This window comes from Camelus dromedarius, chromosome 32, assembly GCF_036321535.1.
Source record: "Camelus dromedarius isolate mCamDro1 chromosome 32, mCamDro1.pat, whole genome shotgun sequence".
Lineage (NCBI taxonomy): Eukaryota > Metazoa > Chordata > Mammalia > Artiodactyla > Camelidae > Camelus > Camelus dromedarius.
Window position 1 is genome coordinate 5,880,871 of NC_087467.1, and position 22,501 is coordinate 5,903,371.

General features: G+C 38.7%; 1 protein-coding gene across 4 annotated transcripts in view; it reads right to left on the reverse strand.

The window, feature by feature from the left end:
- KIAA1328 (KIAA1328 ortholog) overlaps window positions 1-22,501 on the reverse strand; it is a 171,373-nt gene that overhangs the window by 35,978 nt on the left and 112,894 nt on the right. For all 4 annotated transcript variants that reach the window (XM_064481494.1, XM_031438937.2, XM_031438939.2 and 1 more), the window contains 2 exons: window positions 13,251-13,432; window positions 2,625-2,733 (listed from right to left, as the gene is read on the reverse strand). In XM_064481494.1, coding sequence (XP_064337564.1) covers window positions 2,625-2,733; window positions 13,251-13,432 — 291 coding nt within the window. The remainder of the gene's footprint in view (window positions 1-2,624; window positions 2,734-13,250; window positions 13,433-22,501) is intronic.

The following is a 22,501-nucleotide window of genomic DNA, read 5'->3' on the forward strand; positions in this document are numbered from 1 at the left end:
GCATGGCACTGCTTAGTTCAGTGGCGCCACCCACTTGCGTCAAGATGCCCACTGTGGTTACTTTCTTGGACAGCTCAGAGGTGTGTGATCAGAGTTGGAGGCCAGAAATAAATGGGATGCAAGAAGCATTGCAGCTCTCGGAACACTATAAAGCCCTCTTAGCTTGTGCTGTAAATTACAGATTTATTTTGTTAGCATGAGATAGATGAATATTTCTACATACAAAGGTGCCCTGCTAAAATCAGGATTAAGTGATATTAATGTCCTATGGTCAGTATTATTGAACCTGGAAAGCAATAAACTTTATGCATCAATAAATATTACATTTGCAACATAGTTAACATTCCTTTACTGTCTCTAACACTTATTACACAATGTAACTGCAAGTCTACGATACAGTATTCATATTTGGGGTGTCACCAAGTGATGGATTGCTGTAGGAGAGGCTGTCCTTTAAATAAATCAACAAATAAAAATGCAAATGTTAACATTTTCAGCCACAACTTTTCCCATCTTGAATGGGAAATGAAAATTTCACATGATATTGACAGGCAGCAGAGAGAACAATTAGCAACCTACATTGTGAATGAGAAAGATGACTTTGCCACACAGGGTTGTATCACCTGCACACGGACCCATATGGGACTCTTCTAGGTGTTAGCACTGTCCAGAGAACAAAGGAAAACCTGTCTCCCACTGGCATCTGTCCCATCCCCATCCTTTTCTGCAGGTCTAGAAAAGTTTTGCGGGTTAGGGGGACAAAGAAAGGGCTCTTACTCTTGTTCTCCTCGGGACCTTCAGGCTTTTGTTGGGATGAGGAGCAACAGGTTTTTCTCTTGCATTAAGAGTTTGCGTGTAAAAATTGTCTATAAAAAATGCCTGCCTTACACTTTGAAATAAAAATAATTCAAATAATCTTGATTCTGAAATCTGGAAAGCAACCACTGTGTTTTCCTGGTAACTGATTTTCATAGTACTGAATCTGTTTTTTTGGACTCTGCACTTTGTATAATAGACCTATAATATGCCACTATGCAGTTCTAAGGATAAAATCTGGTGTGCTACACATTGTTTTATTTACCCAAATGCTCATTATTTAAGAAGCTTCTGAGAATCTGTATTTAGCTGATCTGCAGTATTAAGAACTAACAGGTAAAGAAAGCTTTTTTTAAGCTCCATAAATAGGAGCCTCCCCAGCAATTTTTTAACCTGGGCTTGTAAAACTCAACGAAGTGGATATGGTCATTTTAGAAAATGTGTGCTAAGAATGTTCTACAAAACCCTTACTGAGGAAACATTTCAGTCTTCTTTTTCATGCTGCTCTCTAAACTGAAGTGCAACCATCAAAAACACATTACAGCAGTGTGAAAGGTCTCACTGAGGATCTCAGCGTCAAAGATCTTCAACTAGTAAAAGTCACTGAGTTTGAAAATCCAGATTGTCTTTCCTCTTTACTTACAACTCCTCCAAAGAAACTCCTCCAGGTGAGCTAGGATGAATCCTCTCTGAGCACAGGCATTAAGCCACAATGTTAAGTGGTCCAAAGAGGGAGCACCATCACAGCTTCAAGAACCACAACTCACTATAGGTCTTTGGCAAAATGCCATTAATGGCAGCATTAAAAACAGAAGGAAGGAATCATGGGCTGAGAATGTGGTAAACTAGTTAAACTTTCTTTTGATTGTGGGTGGCTTCCAAAATAGGAAGATTGTCATTGTTAACTATTATAATACTTAAGATTAAGAGCTTTGGAGTCTGAAATGCTGGGTCTACCTCTTACCAGCTGTGTGACCTTAGGCAAGTCACTCAATCTCTCTGAGCCTTAGTTTCCTGATTTTGAAAATGAGGATTACGGTATTACCAACTCATAAGGCTGTGATGAAGACTAAATCAGATAAGGCATACACAGGGCTGGGCACCTAGTGAATGCTTAATGGATGATAGCAATTATTATTACCCACTATGTTAGAGACAGTGCCCAAAAGTTCTTTAAAATTAAGTCTGAAAAAATCTATATTTATCTGGTAAGTTGCTAGGAATTTAAGTGCTCAAATAATCATATCCCCAAGGAAACATAAAACAAGCCCTTTTGGTGCTGATGTTCATATATTTAGCTTTAAATATATAATACAGGAGTTGACTTAGGAGAAATTTTAATAACATATTTCTTTTCCTGACTTCAGAAAAGACTGATCAAAGTATTAACTCCTCAAATGTCCCTGGTATGAGTAAATGTTGACAGTTCTTTAATTGTAGTATAAAACCCACTGTAGTTTTTAGAATCCATTAATTCAGTTAGCTAAGCTTATAGTCCAAGTGTATCACCACCCATGATACATTGGGAAGGACATGATGCTAAGCAGACTCGTTGATGAGAGGTAGGATTAGCTTTGCATTTCTATGAAAATCCTTGCCAATTACCATTATCAACTAAGGCAAGACATGTACAGAGGAAAGGGCTCCATGAGTTTAGCCTGGCCAAATCTGGACACTTCCAAATAAGAGCCTCTCTCTTGAGTAAGAGACATCAAGAATTGTCAAGATTTTTCACTTCTTATTAAATAACTCAAAAAAACCCCCGCTCTTATCTGGAGTGTTAAAGCAAAAAATCCTTGACAACTTACCGGGAGGTGCCATGTTGGGCGGATGATGTGGTTGGGGTTACAAGCTCCTTTTGGCTTCCTGTTGTCATAGGAGATGTGGATGCATCTCTCCTAACTCCTGCCATCGTCCCTGCATGAACAATAAAGGAAACAATTTGGGCTTTCAGTAAAAGGAAATGGAAAGGTCTATTCTGAGAACTATATTAGAGATTATAGGCATCCCCAAGCTTTAGAAGGAAGCCATTTCCCCACCTGAAATGTAACAATGGCAGATGGAAGACTCAGCGGGTTGTTTTGGTTTTGTAAACATCAGTGATCCACAACATCATGTTTTAAAAAAGTGCATTTGTGCAATAACAGACTAACTAGGGATTTTGTTCTTAAATTTGACTGCCTATCAAAGTCCCGCTGATCTGGGCTTACTTAGAAATGCCCAAGAAGGTAGAATGCTTTATTTCATTCCTTCTAACTATCATAAGAAAAGCTCTTTCCTTTCTCTGACAACATAGAAAATCCCAGCACTTTGTACTTCCAATCCCTCCAAATTAAACTGATCCTACCCCCAGAACTTTCAGGTAGATATAAATCTTGAATGTTGCTTTTAAAGAACTCTACATTAGGCTAAAACAAGTGCCTCACTGGTTAGATGAGCCTCTATAGGGGTCATTTGGCCTCTGTTCCTTTCTAACAAGCAGTATTTAGTTGATAATTACTATTCTTTTCCAGAGTGCTGAATAATAAGATGACATGGACAGAAGGATTTTTTGTTGTTCTTTTCTAATCATTACTGTTTCTAATAATAATTTTCTCCTCTTCCTCCTTGGTATTATTTTCCAAACAGCACAGAACATCCCTGCCTTTCTTGTAGACTCTCATTCACAGTTTTTTTCCTGGTTCCTAGGAAACTGTTGCCCAGGGTGTTGAAAGAAGTTATTTGGGAAGAGTCACTCATTCTTTGAGGAAAGGGTGAATGTTCAAGTAACATGAAGACAGCTTTGGCATGTTGGGAATACCACATGGTGGAGTCTTACATCTGTAGAGATTAGCACCAGAACGATCACCAAAATCCTTGGAATTCAAAAGCCATACTCGACACTGACTGGTCTCTATTATGTAAGATGTAAAAGACCAGTTATATAAATGCATAGTTCAGACTTCTTATACACAACCCTGCAGGACCCTCAACCCAAACCAGCACTTTTTCTTACTAGACACAAACTCCATCGGCTCACACAGTGCATTCAGGAGATGTTTACCGAGGACCTAATGATGCACAAGGGCTGGTGCCGGGATTAAGCTCAGGTTTAGCTTATGGAGACGGGGAGAGAGCTGTGAGTGTAGGCATTGCGATGCTCTCTGAACAGCCTGGTAAAGCATCATACATAACGCAAGGCAGGATAAGGTCATAGGAACAGCTAACAGACACAGCGATGCTTCGTATGTGCCTGGTGCTGCTCTGAGTCTTTCCCATAGACTACATATTCTATTTATTTTTAAAAACAGCTTCATTGGGGTATAATTTGAATACCATAAAATTTGTTCCTCTTAAGTGTACAGTTTGATAAATAGCAGTTAATTTATACAGCTATGAAAGCGTGGCCACAGCCCAGTTTTTAACATTTTTGTCATGGCATTTACTTATTTATCTTTGCAGTCCAGTCTTAGAATATCTCATCACTCCAGAGAGTTCCCTCGTGCCCATCTGTAGTCAGTCCCTTCTCCCGGTCTCCTCTGCTCCTATTCCCCTCCAGCTTTCTCTATATAGTTTTGTCATTTCTAGAAATTAGTTGTATTTGTCCTCATAAAAGCCCTTTGTGATAGACACTATTTTTTAATATCTAATTTACAAATCAGGAAAATAAGCCATAGGGGACTCACACGACCTGCCCAAGGTCACAAAACTAGTAAGTGACCCACATTCACATCCAGCCAATCTGACCCCAGAGTTTTTCACCACTGATGTTATTACTGCTGTAAAAAATAATATGAAAGGTCTGAGGAATTAAGAAGTGGGAGAGATCACATCTGGCTATAGGATTCAGGAAGATCTGATGCAGGAGGTGGAATTTTGAAAAAGAATAAGGAGCATGGAATTAGTAAAAGTCTTAAATTATAAAAACCTCCAGGCTAAATGTTTAATGTATTCAGGAAATGTTTACTGAGTATCTCATGTCCTTGTACCTTGCTAATCACTTTAAATCACTTTACCTGCCTTATCTCGTTAATCCTTACGGCAGTCCATAAATTATATTACTGTCCTCATTTTACAGATAAGCAAGTGGAAACTGAAAAGGTCGAGCAGCACGTCCAATATCACATGGGGCTGGTTGGAACAAGGCTGGGCTTTGAATGCAGTCAAGGTCTCTTTGACTCTGCGTTGCAAACTCTTAAACGTTGTGTGAGTTGGTCTCAAACATAAAACAAAGCAGTAACAACAATGAAAAAAAAAACCTAACTGGTCTTTGGAGAGATTCTTCTTACAGCAGAAGGCAGAAGGGAGTGGAACAGGCAGACCGAAGGTAAACAAAGCAGGCCCTACCACTACAGCCGTCGGGGTGGGATCCTGGGTGGTGGAAGGGGAAAGTTAAGTAGGTAACAGGAGGCGAAACAACAGAGAGGGATTTGCAAGTGAGGCGAGAGGGAAGACGGTATGCCCGGTAGTGATTAAACAGAAATAAATCTCTTATGTCACTATCACGGAACACTTGAACATTAGTCTTACTTTTTTTTTTTTTCCTGTTTTGACATTTCTGTTAAAAACTTAGTAAAGACAATTGATAATTTGATGGGAAAAATTTTTTAAAGAAAATTTAGCAGAGGGTGCAAGGACTTCTATGTACTTCAGGAATGTGTGAATCCCTCATAATTGCAGGCACAATAATGTATGTACATATATATATGCTCATTCATTTTCCTGGGGCCATAGTTTTCATTAAATTCTAACAGGATTTGGGACCCCAAAAAGTTAAGAATGATTGCTCTAAGGCATAGGGCAAATTTATCCCTTTTTCTTAATTCTCTAAGTTCTATTCCTTATTAAGTTTACAGAAAGCTGTATATCAGTTTTTAATTATATTTGTTCCATCTATACAATTTGATTTAATATTAAGTATACCAACAATTACATACAGTTATGCATATTCATAAAATGACAGATGTCTATATTTTCACACACACACATACACAAAGACAATATACACGTCTTAAAAATAAAAGTACTTGTAAGAATATCATCCGTTAGGCTGATAACTTTCATATATAAATGCATATGCTTATGTATGTAAATAAATGTGAATATACTTATATAAATAAACACCCAGATATATTTTTGCATACACGGATGGAATTGAACATAATGGGTCATGTCCTATTTATATAGAGCTGGGTGTATTCTGCTCATCCATCAATCAATATCTCATGATAAGAGAACTTCTTAGAGTTCAGTGTTTGAGAAAACTCTGTTTCTGAGCCCTTTGTTTTATTGTGCATTTTAAAAATAGCTGAGCTATAACATTCAGTTTAGTTTAAAGAACAAATGATGAAGAAAATATCAATGTAACCCTCTTCTAGAGTAAGAAAGTCCTGGCAGCATCGCCACCTGGAAGCATCACTGATTCTCACCCCCAATTACAATCTCTTCTCGCCTCTAAGAGCCAGCCACTGTTCTCATAATTAGCCCCTTTCTGTTCTTCATAGTTTTACCATTTATGTATGCATCGTGAAAAAGTGATGTAGTTTTGCTGCTTTTGAACATTATACAAATAGAACTATACTATATATATATTCTTTTTGAGACTTCATGTGCTCAGTATTGTGTCTGCACGATTGATCTGTGTTGATGATTTATGTAGCTGCAGTTTGCCTCCTTTGCTACGTAGTAGTCCATTGCATGCGTTTATGACTTTTTATCCATTCTGCGATTGATGGACATTTGGAGTGCTTCTGATTTGGGGTTACTACAAAGAATGCTGCTGTGAGAGATGCTGCTGATTATCCACCGAAATGCACTCGTCCCTTCTTCCTGAGTCCACGGCTAGATTATATGCCCCAGTCTCCCTTGTCATTCTGTGTGGTCAGGGAGGAAACTAGTGGACACTATATATGCCATTTCAGGCCTGTCCTGTGAAGCCCTGTCATCTGCTAATACAGTTTAACTCCTTCCTGTGCAACCTGGATATGTTTTATTTCTTTTTCTTGCCTAATTTCTCTGTCTAGAACTTCCAGTAAAATGTTGAATAGAAGTGGCAAAGTGGGAATATTTGTCTTGCTCCTGATCTTGGAGGAAAAGTCGTTAGCCTTTCACAGCTGAACAGGATGCTGGCTGTGGGTTTGTCAAATCTGCCCTTCATCACGTTGAGGAAATTTCCTTCTACTGCTGCTTTATTACTGTTTTTGTCAAATGCTTTTTCTGTGTTAAGATGATCATATTTTTTTCTTTCTATTAATATAGTATATTGCACTGATGGATTTTTCCATGTTGAACCACTGTTGAATCCCGGGCTCAATCCTATTTGGTCATGATACCTAATCCCTCTAATGTGCTGCTGCTTTCGGCTTGCTGTTGTTTTGTTGAAGACATTTTAATCTACATTCACAAGGGATTTTGGTTTGTAGCTTTCTTTTCTTTGGCTCTGGTATCAGATACATGCTGGCCTTTTAAAATGAGTGGGAAAATGTTCCTTCCTCTTCTATTTTTGGGGAAGAATTTGAGAAAGATTTGCATTAACTCTTCTTTAATATTTGGTAGAATTCACCAGTGGAGCCATCTGGTCCTGGGCTTGCCTTTGCTGGGAGTTTTTTTGATTACTGATTTAATCTCTTTACTTGTTATAGGTCTATTCAGATGTTCTGTTTTTCTTGAGTCAGTCTGGTAGTTTGTGTGCTTTTAGGAATGTGTCTGTTTTATCTAGTTTTGTTGGCTTTTGGTTATCTACTATTTGTCTCAACTGCTACTCTTTTACCCCAATCGGTAGTGGTGTGTTCACTCGGCTTTCAACATTTTCAAGGGATGTCCTACGTGTACCTGCTTCTCTGTCCTGAAAAAGTTCACAGGTAGGAAAAACAGAGGCAGTCCCCTAGTATCAGCCCTTGGGAAATCCACAGACAGTTTGAAACAGACAAACAGGACTCCTTGAGAGTAAGGTCTGCTTCCTCTGGGACCAGGTACTCACTCACACCTGGAATCAGCTGCCACTCTCAAGACTGCCATGGCGCAGAAGGGAGCGGAACAACGATAAACCAAGATTCTATAATGTTCTCCCAACATGTTTCAGTGGCCTTTTTCCCGGTTAAGCATTTGCTTAGTTTCTATACATCATTCACTATCTTTCAGAGTTCTGATAATGCTGGCTCTGGCAGACTGTGCCAGGTTTTTCAGAGTTTCTGGGGAGGAACAAGCCCATGGAAGTCCCTACTCTGCCGTTTTTGCTGACATCTTTCTGACTCATTTATGACACTAGCATAACTCTGATACCAAAACCTGACAAGGTCATTACATAAAAAAAGGACATTACGTACCAACATTGTCCCATCAGTGTAATTCATCAAGTTAACAGAATAAAGAAGAAAACACATGATCGTCTCAATAGGTGAAGAAAAAAGATGTGATGAAATTCAACACTCATTATGATAAAGGTTCCCAGTAAATGAGGCGGGAACCTTCTTAACCAAATAAAGGGCATTTTACAAAAACCTACAGCTAAAATCGTACTTAATGGTGAAAGACGGCTGCCTTCCCCATGACACTGCCACCAAGGTGTGGAAGTCCACGTTTACCATTTTGTTCTACATTGTAACAGAAGTCCTAGAGAATACAACAAAATAAGAAAAAGAAATAAAAGGCATAGAAAGATTGGAAAGAGAGTAGTTGTTATGGACTGAACTGTGCCTCTCCCCCTCCCCCAGCCCTGTAATTCATATGTCGAAGTCCTCACCCCCAGTACACCTCAGGATGTGACTGTATTTGCAGGCAGGGACTTTAAAGAGGTAATTAAGTTCAAAGAAGTCACAGAAGTGGCCCCTAATCCAATACGACTCTTTGTCCTTATAAGAAAAGGGAGACACACCAAGGATGCACGTTCGCAGCAAAAAGGCCACGTGAGGACACAGCGAGAAGGCAGCCATCTGCCGACCGAGGAGAGAGGCCTCGGGGGGAACGACTGGAAAGGAACATGAGGAAGTTTTCATGAATAATGGAAATGTGCTATTTCTTAATTATGTCGGCATACACAATTGTCAAGGTTTATCAAACTATGCTCTTAAGTCCTGTGCAATTTCACTGTATATAAATTAAATCCCAATTAGAATAAAAGAAAATGAACCCCCCCACAGTTTTCTTGGCTCTCAAACAGTGCTGGTTTTAAGACCCCACTCTACTGACACCTCTTTGACATTAGTAGTCAATCACCATATGGACTCTGAAGGCATCCAGTGCATACATTTCTTAAATCATTAAACCATTACAGGCACTGAGGTCAAGACATCTAATTGATTAGATCCTTGTTGTGGGAAAATGGGGCAAGGACACAGAAAGAAAAATCAATACATCTACAGCTGACCCTTGGACAACATGGGGGTTAATCCGAGTATCACTTATAGATGGCCCTCTGTATAGGTGGTTCCTCCATACTCTTGGATTCAATCAGTGATGGCTTGTGTAGTACTGCAGAATTTACTACTGAAAAAAACCTGCATGTAAGTAGACTCAGGCAGCGCAAACCTGATTTGTTCAAGGGTCAATGGTAATGCGTTAATTCATGTAACAAATAGATTATGAGCACCCATCACATGTCAAGCCCTGTTCTCGGAGACGGGGACACAGCAGTGAACATATGGAGTGCTTATGTTCTGGTGGGAGAACATGCAAGATATAAAAAATAACTAATCGGTTATACAGTATTTTAAGATCCTTCTTTCTATCGCAGAGGATAGGAAATGTAGGGCCTCTGGTTTAAATGACTATTCGACACACACCGACTTCACTCTGAATGTTAGTCTCTTGCATTTGAATTTCCTTCTTGGGTGCGCTGGGCAGGACAAATTAACCTACACATTAGGGTTTACCCGTAGCTCTGTACTATGCTTGTCTTCTGTGTGCTGATGGAAAAGGTATCAACTTTTAATAACTCTTTTAGCTCAGACTACTGGGAACTAGAAGTAATATATTGTGGTACCTTTTCTAACGATTAAACATATAATCATAATGATGATGCTAATAATAAAAGAAACATAAATAAAAGGTCCTCAGAGGCAAGATGGAAATGGTTTCTGTACTTGGGACACTTCAACTTGCTCATGTCTTTGATCACATGGTCTACATTAGTCCACGCTGGGCTACAAAGAACACTCACATCATTGCAAGCGCAGGGCCACTTAGAGGAATAATTAGGCGCCTCAGAGATTGTTGCTCACTTCCACAATAATCATCTTCCAGTGTGTCTGGGAGTCTCCCTCGGAGTCTCAACCAGTGACAGCTGCTGTGTATTACACAACCTCAAAAAAACCCCAACGACAACATGAAGGGCATGGTCAATGCCATCAGGCCAATCCACATGACACCAGGTCCAGCCTCTCTCAGACTCTTTCAGAGTGTTAAGGGGAGTCAGAGACCAGTGACAGAGGGACGAACAGGAGGCAGCTCTCACGCAGTATTGGCTTTGGAGTGGCTTTGCAGCCTGACTTCAGAATGAACAGGCAGTGCCGAGCCCCGAGGTCTAACGTTTCAGTTCTGGAACGTGTGCGTTCAGTGGCCTCACAGACTGCTAGCCCATCAGCATAAAAGGGAAAAAAAATTCCCCAGCTTTGAGGGCTCTTATATAAGAGAATCGGTGATTGTTCAGGAAGGGGAGATTCCAGGCAAGCTAGGAGAGAATAAAAACACTTGCTATGTAGGGAGGAGAAAACAGGACAGAAGATTGGGTGTTTCCAGATTTATGCCTTTGGCTTAACGGTTCTTGACTCAAGTTTAGATTTTCCTAAGTAAGGTCTTTATGTTCCACAGAGCTCAAATAAAAGCAACTAAGGTAGCTCATTCCAAGTATCAATGATTGAAAAACAATGTATATTTTAAGCATAATTCTGATAATATTGTACTGATATTTTTGCAATCACAAGGTTATTTCTTGAGAGAAGAATCAGGTCTTTTTCTTTTTTTTTTATGTTTAGTATTAATAAAGTTGACAGAACAGTGTGAGGAGGCTAGGTGAGGTAAAGGAGTGAGACTGATAATAAAGATTAATGGTCCTGCAGTACATGTCCTGTATAGTGCTTAATGATTAAAGGACAACAAAAGTAACAAAGGATATAAAACAGAAGAATAATATATTTAAAAATGCAGACACACTAAAGAGGGGAAAGCAATTAAGGAGATGCTAAATCAAGCGGTGTAACTTAGGCAATTAGTGTCAGGTCATTGGCCTTATGCTAAACAGGGTGTCCAATGCGGCTGCAGCACACTTTGGAAAGTCTGTCTCCCACAGCAAGTGCCAATGCAATCACCTTGCCCTGTACCGTAAGCTGTGCACGCTAGGTCTGTAATGGGCAGGATGGCTCCAAGGGGCAGCTTTAGCTCCCTCAATGATCAGGGAGCCTTTGCTAAAGGCTCCATATGAGAATAAAAGAAGAGAAAACTACAAGACAGCATTTCTTATGAATAGAAAAAAAAAGTTAATAATTCCTGTGAATACCTTGAAACAAAACTCTTAAAAAAGATGAAAATTTTTCTTTTTTTTTTCAGTACAACACTACAACACGCCTCCCCTCCCCCTGCCTTTCAAAAAAGAGTCGGGGAAGGGAAAAGAAAAAAAACTGATGAAAAAATAAAACCATGAGTGAAAACTTTGCAGAATTGTAACAGCTTTCTCTTGGTTAAACTGATTGGTACAGCAACATTATAAAACGACTATTAGGATTCATTGTGCACAACAGAAAGTGCTGAAAAGTCAGCAGACTATACAGCAAAAAGTAATGGGTTCTGAACCACTGTTAGTCAAAAATGATTTTGTTTCAAATTAGAAATTGATTTTCTTTTTCGGACACAAGCCCTTTCTAGACTCCTGGCTTCTGGAGCTGGGCAGGGGAGAGATTAACCTCCAGCAGGGCCGGGGCTGGCCTGGTGATTCCCTTTTCAATGGCAGCTTTCTAATGTTGCTGCAGGCTTAACCAATAACACAAGTTATTTGTCCCTTTGCTATTACACTATATTTTCCTCATTTTGCTATTTTATTTTAGTGCTGACACAGGACAACAATTTGTTGTCAAGTTAAGAGAAGACTATGTTGAGACTTGCAGTGTAATCACCACACCAACTTTCGTTGGTTCTCCAATCTCTAAAAATGCAATGACTAAGAATAGAGGGAGTCAAAAGTAAGAGTTTCCCGTCTCTGAAGGACTACTAATAGAAAAAGTAAAGAAGATTCCATCTCGGATACTAAGTCTCCTCCATTTCATTTTTGTTTTTTGGTAGCAAAGTCTCAAAAGGCAAAAGTTGCTCTGAGTGGTCCTAAAACAACAGAGGTCTGCAGAACTTTTGCACTATGTCAAGCAAAATGCACCTTAGCTTTTGTTTCAAATAGTGGATGGTCTCCCATCCGAAGCTTGGACTAATTACCATCTCTCAGTTATCTGGGAGAGGACTAAACGATTTCTAGAGTCATCACGATTAAAGCCAAAAAACAGGACAAAGCTGGCTGCTGCTGAGGAAAGGCAGAGAGCAGCACACCTGCAAGATCTTCTCACAAAGCACTGCCCAGTTCTCAAATACACAAACGTGAGGGTGGTAGAGCGATTATGAAAAGCTGGATGATTAACACGAGAGGTGGGCAGTGCTAGCTAGCCTGCTGGAAAAATAAGTGCATAAGAAGGAAATCAGGATTAACGGTTGTGAGCTGGAAAGAAAGATGCCTAGGAAAGAGAAGTCAGCAGAAGGGGGCTGGCCCCGAGATCTTTTGGGGCCCTTTGTTTTCTGTACACTGGTCTCCTCTGACCAGTGAAGCTCAGACTTGATTCATTCTGCTCTAGAGTCCATTGTTCAATGATTCCAGGAGAGAATAAGCCAAAAGCCACTCCAGAAACAACTGGGAAATGCAATTAAATTTGACGGCATTGAAATTCACTCATTTCACACAGTTATTTATAATTGATTTCTTTTAAAAGATCTACGATATATAAAATAGGAAGATTTACTGGCACTTAAAAGACTGCTAAGCAATATAGGCTTAAGACTTACGAGGTTTTTGATTTAGTCACGATGACTTCTCCTTCACCCTCGCCATCTTTCCAGTTAACTGAGGATTAATTGTAGGTGTTGCAGTTTACTTTCCTACACAAGATTCATGTTCAATTTCTTGTCCTCTTTACTCACTTGGAGCATTATTTTGCAAGTGTGACCATACTTACAGGCCATACAAATTCTTTTTGTTTGCTGCTTTGACACAAAAAGAGCACCACATTAGATAGATTCTCATGAGTGTTCTAAGAGAAGCGTTGATGCAATTCACTGATCTGGGAGGTGCGCTACTTGTGGCCTTGCAGGCACATGTCAGTTTGTAACATTTAACAGGAAATCGTCTGGAGCTCATGGCTGGAAGCCACCAGCAACCACCTGCCCCCAGCAGCTCCTCATTTTGCTATTACTGACACTAAGCTTACCTCTTTGGGGTTGAAATGCATCTTTCTTTTGACACGTCCACAGGGCATCATCTTCCACATGTGACTGAAACTCAACTGTCTTCTTCTCCCTTCTACTCTCTCCGCTGTTAGTAGAGCCTTGGTACTTTTTGACGGATGATGATGTTCCTAGCAAGCAGTCATCACATTTTGACTTCAATAAGCTGAAAAGAATAAGCATGAATGAGCTGCAGAGAGCACAAAAGGGGTTATAGATCACACAAAGGCATATAATTTAGTATGAGTTGAAATGTAATTCACGGTAGTAAAAAGTTTTTATTTCTTTTCCTTATTTTTTTTTCACTGAGGTTTAATTTAAATAGTTTACTAAAGGTCTATTTTGTGTCCTGCCACAACAATTTTGGAGAAGAAACGGTCTTTATCCTCACAAAACTTATATTTGGAGTTGGGGAAATGAGACTCAGACCCATGAAACTGCTCATAAAGCTACAGAGTATAACTAAGATCCAGAATACCTGGAGAAATAAAAAGTCTGCTAAAACAAGACTTGCATAACTAAAATGTTTCTAAGTCCTAAAAATGAGTGTTAGGGATTAAAATAAATTGTTATTGGAATTAAAATAAACTGTTAATTGAATATTAGGGATTAATAAAAATTGTTATTTGTGTTCTTTTTGATGATGGTCACTGTGACAGGTGTGAGACGGTGCCTCATTGCAATTCTGATTTGCATTTCTCTGATCTGAGTGATGTTGAGCAACTTATCATGTTCCTGTTGGCCATTTGCATTTCCTTTTTTGGAAAAACGTCTGTTCAGTTCTTCTGCCCATATTTTAAATGGGTTGGTGAGTTGGTTGGTTTTTGCTTTTTAATTGAAGTACAGTTGATTTCAAACATGGTAGTTGCTTGTGTACAGCGTGGATGGGCGTGGAGGGCATTACGGTCAGTGAAATAAGTCAGACAGAGAAAGATAAATAGGGTAAGATATCACTTACAGGTGGAATCTAAAAAAATACAACAAACTAGTGAATATAACAGAAAAGAAACAGACTCACAGATACAGAGAACGAACTAGTGGTTACCAGTGGGAGAGGGAAGGGGGAGGGGCAAGATGGAGGGGGAAGATTAAGAGGTACAAACTATCAGGTATAAAATAAGCCACGAGGATGTATTGTACAACGTGGGGAATACAGACAATATTTTATGATAAGTATTAATGGAGTATAACCTTGAAAAATTTGTGAATCACTATACTGTACACCTGTAACATTTAATATTGTACATCAATCATTCTTCAATTTAAAAAATATGATATTGTACAATAAATAAATAAAAATAATAACATTAAACCAGTAGAAAAAAGTTACCAAAGCAACTTTTAGATATATGGAGATAATATCAAAATTAATAATTATTTTATTTCCAAAACTACATAGAACTAGGTACTAAGCATTCACTTGTCCACATATTTTGTATCACTCATTCTCTGTATGGGGCACCATAAAGTCAGAACCTAATTGTCAGATGATCAGTGCTTCTTATCATTTCACATAGTCCAGATAAAATGTGTACAAAATTCATTGAGGGGCTATGACTATACAGGACTTCGTTCATTGATATGATGACATTGTTAGAAATAATTTGCTGCTATTCTTATTAGTATCTCTTGGAGTTGTTAAAGTGATGGTAAAATGATCAAAATAATGACAGACAGCAGAAGAGGTTAAACTCATGGCATTTAGGACTGCCACACCGTGTAAGTCATTCTTAAGTTACTGAGATTTTATTGAACTCTATCTCCGAATTTTAATATTATGAAACATGAAATGGGAAACTTTGCGTAGCCTTGATTTAGGATGGAGAAGGAAAAAAAAATTTCTAGTTCTTCAAGTTCAATAAAATTCTAATCATCCAAAACTTGAACTTCTTTATTTCGCCCAAATCTCATGTCGCGATAGTCTGTCTGAGCTTGAATGGTAAAATTTAAATGTCATTTAGGACCAACTGAATACCACTTGTATTTGCATTCCTTAAAAAGTGGAAAAACATTAACCTTTTGTTTTATTGAATTAAAATGCCACGGAAATGCTGATGCAGTCTTGGGAGACTGGAATACTTTCACAAAGAATAGCTGTCATTTATTAAACACAAAGAACAATTACTTGATAGGATGCCTTCTGACAAAGAGCAGATTGGTATTCTCATCATAGAAAAGGCATTATAAAAAAAAAAATCTAGCCCAGACCTCTGAGATTTGAATAATTTAAAGCTGCATTTGGTGCAATTTGAATTTTTCTTTAGGGAGGCAAAGTTAAATACCTTTAATTTGTTCTAATTATTTCAAATTTGCAAGTTAATTATGGTTGATCATTAAATAACAAAAAGGACTATCGTCTCCGTAGAGTTTTACCTCCTACCCTCTGAATTACTTAAGCTAGATTTTAGTATGCATGAATTAACTTTCTAAATAATCACACGGTTTGACTAAATGGCTCAGTAAAATGAGCTCTGATCCTCAGAATAAGCATTAATGGACCTTAGAAACGCTACTGGGACTCATGTTACTTACAATGTAAGTATTTTTAATGGGGCCTTATTTACTAATCTTTATGTACTGCTCAAGCTAGAACACCATATAGATACATTATTCTGCTTTACTGGAGGAAAAGTCCCATCTCTGAGACAATAAAAACAAATGTCCATTTAACACCAACTAAATTCATTTTAAAATTATGCAGAGATGTGATGATGGATTTAACTTGTTTTAGCTGTTCATCTCAATGAATCAATCTAGCAAAAATGGTCTGCTTGGTCTATAAATGGAATATTGTGGATCCACTAAGTGTGCTAAGTGATTTAAGTAGCAAAAGGAGGTCCAATAATCTAGTATTTAAATTCCACCTGCTACTTCCTGCATTGTGAGTTTCTGGTTACCGTTTCTGCACTTACTTGGCTACCAATGAATACGAAGCCAGATGTCACATAACCCTACTGCTTAGAACTCATAAAAATAATTTTCCTAAATGTCCCAACTAAATCTTCACATTCTCTGGAGATGGACATGTCAATGAACGAAGTATTCTGAGACCAAGAGTTTAATCAATTTTCAAAAATGAGATATTCCGTATACTGTCATATTTTCATATTTTCCATTCCAAAATCATCAATACACATTTTATTTCCATATATCTAATAAATGTTATCTGAGGGCCTACTATGTGTCAGTTCTGTGCTTGTTTTTGGGAGCACACAAAGGAGTAAGTGACTACACCTTTGAATATTTGCAGTAAACAAGAAGAGAGCTAGCTCTACAATGAATACATAACGTGTCAGGTGTTATGAAGGCAGTATAAACAAAGTGCTAGCGGGAGCTGAAAGATGTAACCAGAAGCTTGCAAGAAGGGCGTGGGGAGTCATGAAGGGGATGAAGTAAGAAGTCAGTGAAAAGAAATGACAATTTACTAGCATGTACTATGCAAAAGGCACCGGCATGGTCCCTTGCTCCAAAAGATGCGGCCATCATAGTAAAAAATTTATTTACGAAAGGATGCAAAATCCTTTAGGTATGCTGGGTAGAATAATGGTCTCTGGAAGACAATAGATCATTTATAAGCAGGAAACATCTAATTTAGATGTACATGGCATAGGAAAGAGAGGAGTCTGACCCTGAGGGGTAGTTAGGGCAATGTAATAGTGTAGTGAAGTAGTTTTGGTGTGAGACAGAACTGGGTACTCCATAGACACTTATAAGCTCTGATAGATGTGACTTCTTAAGCAAGTTACTTAAAGTTACTGAGCCTCATTTCCTCACTTATAAGATGAGGTTAATAACAGTATGTAACCTATAGGAGTGTTGTGAGAATTAAATGAATTAACATACATACGATACACACGAGTGCCTAGCACATAAACACTACCTACATGTTAGCTTCTGTTATCACCATTTCTATTACTATTAAATGAGGCAACATTTAAAAGACTTAGAGCAACATCTAGTACATAGTAGTTGCTCAGTAAGTTACTACAGACTAACTAAATAAATGGATGGTATAATTGCTGAGAATTACAGAGAAAGAGTAGGTAGGGGCAGGGGGAGAGATAAGTAGATTGGATCTGAAAACCCTAAATTTGAGGAATCAAGTCATTTGGGATAGAGAACATTACCACGCAGTCCCAAGGACAGGTTTGGACCTCAGGAGGGAAGAGCTGAGACATGAGATAAAGATTTTAGAGTTTATCAGCATAGAGACATGATCTAAAGTCATGGGAATGAATTCACCACGGAGAGAAATCTATCGAGAAGAGGGAGGAGGATGGAATTGTCACTGTCTAAACAGCAGGCAGACGCAGAGGAAGCAGCAAAGTACCACGGGGGGAAGGCAAGCAGAAGTTAACAGGGAGAGCCTCCAGCAGGGAGATGTACAGAGAAAGAAAAGAAAACAGGGAAGGAGAGAGGTAGCAGAAAGAGTAGCTGTGCTAACTAGCTGTTGAGAAGTAAGATGAAGACTGAAAAGAAGTAAAAGGATTTGGGAATCAGAAGGATACTTGTGACCATGGAGAGCACGGTTTTAGTTGAATAATACAGTCGAAGGGGAGTAAATGGAAGATGAGGATGTGGAAGGTGATATGATGCAGATCAAGAGATTTGGAAAGAAGAAAAGAAAGACAGGGCAGTGGATCAATGGCAAGGCAAGGATGAGGGTTCTTTATTTTTAAGAAGGATCTTTGAGCATACAGAAAAAGAGCCCAAAGATGCGTGAGAAGTAACAGTGCCGTGAAACTCTTGAGAAAATAGGAAGGGAATATGAATGAGGCACTGATGCGGGAGACGCGGATTTGAAATATGCTACGGGACCACGAAGCAGTAATGCCTGATGGGTGCTTTAAAATACGAACTCTAGAGAGAGGTCAGTGCTTCACACAGAGATGTGACCCTTACCATACAATCAGAAGTCAGGGCAGACCTCATTTTTAGTGAAGGTGCCACACTTTGTACTTGAAGATGTCACTAGATCTTAATTTGTTCCCTCATCAAAGGGAATGTAGCTGGGATTTCATTAATTATAACATCTTTAATTCTTCCAAGAAGGAGGGAGAGCTAAGAAAGAATGGTGATGAAGCTGTGCTAAATAAAACACTGCTGTATGCATCACCAAAGCACTAATTCAGAGTTCTCTTGCTCTGATCCTAGAAATGCCTTCAGAATTTCTCTATGACTTTCAATAAAGGAAATTAGCCCTTTAAGCTGATTAATCATACGCAGAACACGCACTATTCAACTTTTTTTAAAGCATATAAAAGAAGACTGACAGCTGGGAAATGAAAGGTCAGTTCAATACAAACTGAGAAACACAGATATGAACAAGAACATGAAGACTGTCCACTACACAATCAGTTTCCTAAGGGCAGACAGCATGCCCTACTTACTCTTCTCTGCATCCCCAGAAATGCCTTCTTTGTGGGTGTGCACAGAGGAGAGGCCCAACATATACCTACTGAAGGAATGATTATAATTTGGAAGGCATTTGTGGAATAAAAACAACAGAACTCTGAGTTAGTTAGCTGCTACCTCTTCCTTGCATTAGGGACCGTTTAGTCATTCCTAGATCTAGAATCCATATTTTAATTTCATCAAAGCATGCACTTACGAAACTTAAAAAAATCTGGTATAAGCTGAGAAGAGCATTATGAGGACATGTTTATAGTATGCCAAAAAGCATCTTGCACGTGAACTGTGAATATAATACAAAATTTTAGAATGAAGACTAATCCAGTCCATGGCACCAAAGACCTATACATTTACTGGAAATGTCAAAAAACCTTATGGTAGTCAATTAAGGACTGCGGTTGAATATACTCCTAAAGAAAACAAAGGTCGAATGGTGATTCAACACACAGCCAGAGTGCTACCGAGGATACAGGGGGAGAACCAGCCCATGTTTCTGCTCTTTCTAAAGCAGTGGTTCTCAAAGCACAGTCTGAGAATGAAAAAAAAATTATTTTCAAAAATACTAAGATGCTGTTTGTCTTTTTCAGTTTCATTCTCCCATGAGGGTACAGTGAGGGTACATGACATGTGACATCACGACATACTGAATGCAAAACCAGATGTGAGAAAACAGCCAAACATTAAAGAGACTTGCACAAATGTAAAGCAACGATCCTGTGTTCGCTCAATTTGTTTGTTTGTTTTGGAAAAGATAATTTTCATAAAAGTGTATTATGTACATAATATGCAATGGGTTTACTATTACTTTTAAATGAATAAACATTCAATTTCTCTGCTTTTACTTCTAATCCAGTAATAGATATAACCCACATTAAATAAATATCATGTACATAAAAGCTCTTTGGGGAACTCCATAAAATTTACGAGTGTAAAGGAGTCCTGAGGTCAGAGTATTTGAGATCTGCTGTTCTGTGTAATATGATAAATGACGAGTCCATGGAAATAATTACCAACATCCTCAGGAAATGGAAGGTGGCATCAATATGGAAGATTCCAGAGAATCAATGGCAGGAAAAAATTTTCATGCAGAAGCTTTTAATTTAAAAAGTTAGTATATAGTACAATTGACTTTGTGGGGTAAGATACATAGTTCCATGAGTCTTAACACATGCGTCAATTTTTTAAACCATCACCACAAGGCAGATACAAAATCATTGCATCAGCCTAAAAAACTCCCTCTGCTATTCCTACACCTTCTTCCTAACCCTAACCTAACTCTGGCAACCACTGATAAGCTCTCCATCTCCTATAGTTTTGTCTTCTCCAGGATGCCAGGTAAATAAAATCAAACAGGAATCAGCTTTATTTTTTCCTTTTTTTTTTTTTTTTGCAATTGGCTTCTTTCATTCAGCACAAAGTCTCTGAGATTCATCTAAGCTGTTGTGTATATCAGTATTTCATTCCTTTTTATCTCTGAGTAGTATCCTTTTGTGTGGACTTGCCACAGTTTACTCATCCATTCACCCGCTGAAGGACCATTGTGTGGTTTCCGGGTGTTGGCTACTGTAAATAAAGTTGCTACAAAGGTTCAAGTAACTAAAGGAAGCGCCTAAATTTCAGCCAGAGGGTAAAGCAGGGAGTCTTTTGACTCTTACAACGGATAATGGTATGTATAAAAAGGAGCCCCGTTCCGGCATTCTCAACAAAAGCTTCATGACAAACCTCAAAAATACTACCTATAGTTTCCGAGATCATGCTGTATCGTTTACATTAAAAGGAATGCTTATTCTCCGTTTGTCGAAGGCAAGTAAACTCACTTTCAAATAAACACCTTGAGAATTCCTCAGGAGTTCCAATTCCAATTTGCCCTTCCCTTCTGCCCATTTAAGAAAACTCACATTAACCTTGCCCGATCAACAATCATCACAAAAATCACCCATTTTCTGGCATTTACAGCATCACGTGTGTTTGGGGTCTCACTGCTGAGTACTATCAATTAGCAACAGGCCATCAACAGGCTTTCACGTCTCCTTGGATCAAACAGAACAAAGAGTTTCCCTCTAGTGCTTTGATTATTATATGGAGGGACAACCAAACTCATAATGTGAGACTTAGGATCAATAAACTTTCTATAAAAATCCTGGGCACATCAGCATGCTACACGATCTTTAATGTTTTCATACACTCAATATGACCATAAGTATATACACACCATTCTCCACCACAGGGGTCTTAGAACTGGCTCACAGCCGTTGATAGCAGGAAGCTTTGGGTAAATGAATAGCAATTTTGAAATCCTTTTTTTTTTTTCCGGCCAGTAGGTCCTATTCATAGAACCATCACCCACTGAAGTAAATGAGAATGTAATAAATAGAAAGCTGAGCAAAAAGGAAAAAATAGCATCTTAGAGGGATTTAAAGAAAACACTTAAAAGGGCCCATAATTAGAGCAGCCAGCTCTGAGCTATAAAATTGCAGTTTTATTATGGTTTCTATGGGCCATGCCCTGGCACCCATTTGACCCAGAACCCTCCAACAGTATGAAAAGCCGCAGAGTATAAGGATAAAATGAAAGCCTTTAATTACCCCAGTGCGACTGCTTTAAAGGAAATCAATCCTGTACCTTAATGCTAATAGTTACATATAATTTACACAAAGACAGTCCTTTGCATGTTTTTCTCATATAGCGTTTGTTGCTCTCAGCTTTACTGTATAGTTACCAAATGAACCATAGTTTTAAAATTCTGCTAACATTTAAAATCGGTCTGTGTTGACTTGCGTGGTTTTGCAAAATGGCTTCTGTGCCGCGTGTTTCATCAAAAACCTCACTGCTAGGTGTCACGCTGAATTGCTTGTTAGAGAGATGTGAGAGGTAGGAGCAGGGAGTTGCTAAGTATGAATATATAATAACCACTTGGCCATGAAAAACAAATCATGACAGCTTATTATGTCTATCAAGTTCATTCATTTAGAGATGCAAGCTCCTTTTACATTGCTCAAAGCCTCTGCAAGCACCAAATCAAGGCATGAGGAACCATGGTTCAAAGGGCTGACTTCAGGTGACTCTCCTCAGCCACCTTTGGCACAGACCTGCTCTGGAGAGCAAAGGCAATGTTGAGATGACTGAATCTCCAGTGGCCATAAAAACCCCTAAGAATTATTTGCTGAGGACAACGACAATAGAGTTATAATAAAATGTTTACCGAACATTAGTTGCATTATAGCAGGACATGTAAGAATTATAAAGTAATTCACACAAGAAGTACAACTTGCCCATAGAAAGGATTTTGTCTAGTTGGTTCCCAAATTAGACATCAGAATTTCCTGGGTGCTTTCTCAAAATACAGATTCCTGGGCGCCATCCACGGAAATTGTGACTTAATAGGTTGAGGATTAAATGTCCTTGGTTTCTTCTATTATTTCTTCTGTAACGTGGATTTCAGTTTCCATAGCTCCACGAAAGGACCAAATAGCATCTATCTATAAGATTCCCTCTTAATACTGTTTCAGCTGCATCCCACACGTTTTTATGTGGTGTACTTTCACCTTCACTCAGTTCTATATTTTCAATTTCAACTGTAGAGTTAGCTTGCTCTATAAAATCATCTACATTTTCACCAGATACGCATTTTGTCATTTTCCCTGCAGCCCTACATGCATGGGTGTTAGCACTCTTTAATTTTTGCCAATATGAAGAATGAGAAGTGACAGTTGACTGCTTTTTGCTTGATGAGTAAGAAGCCAATCATGTACGAAGCTAGGGATAAACCATTCCAGGCAGAAAAAAACTGCAAGTACAAAGGGACAGGAGTGAAAATCAGCTT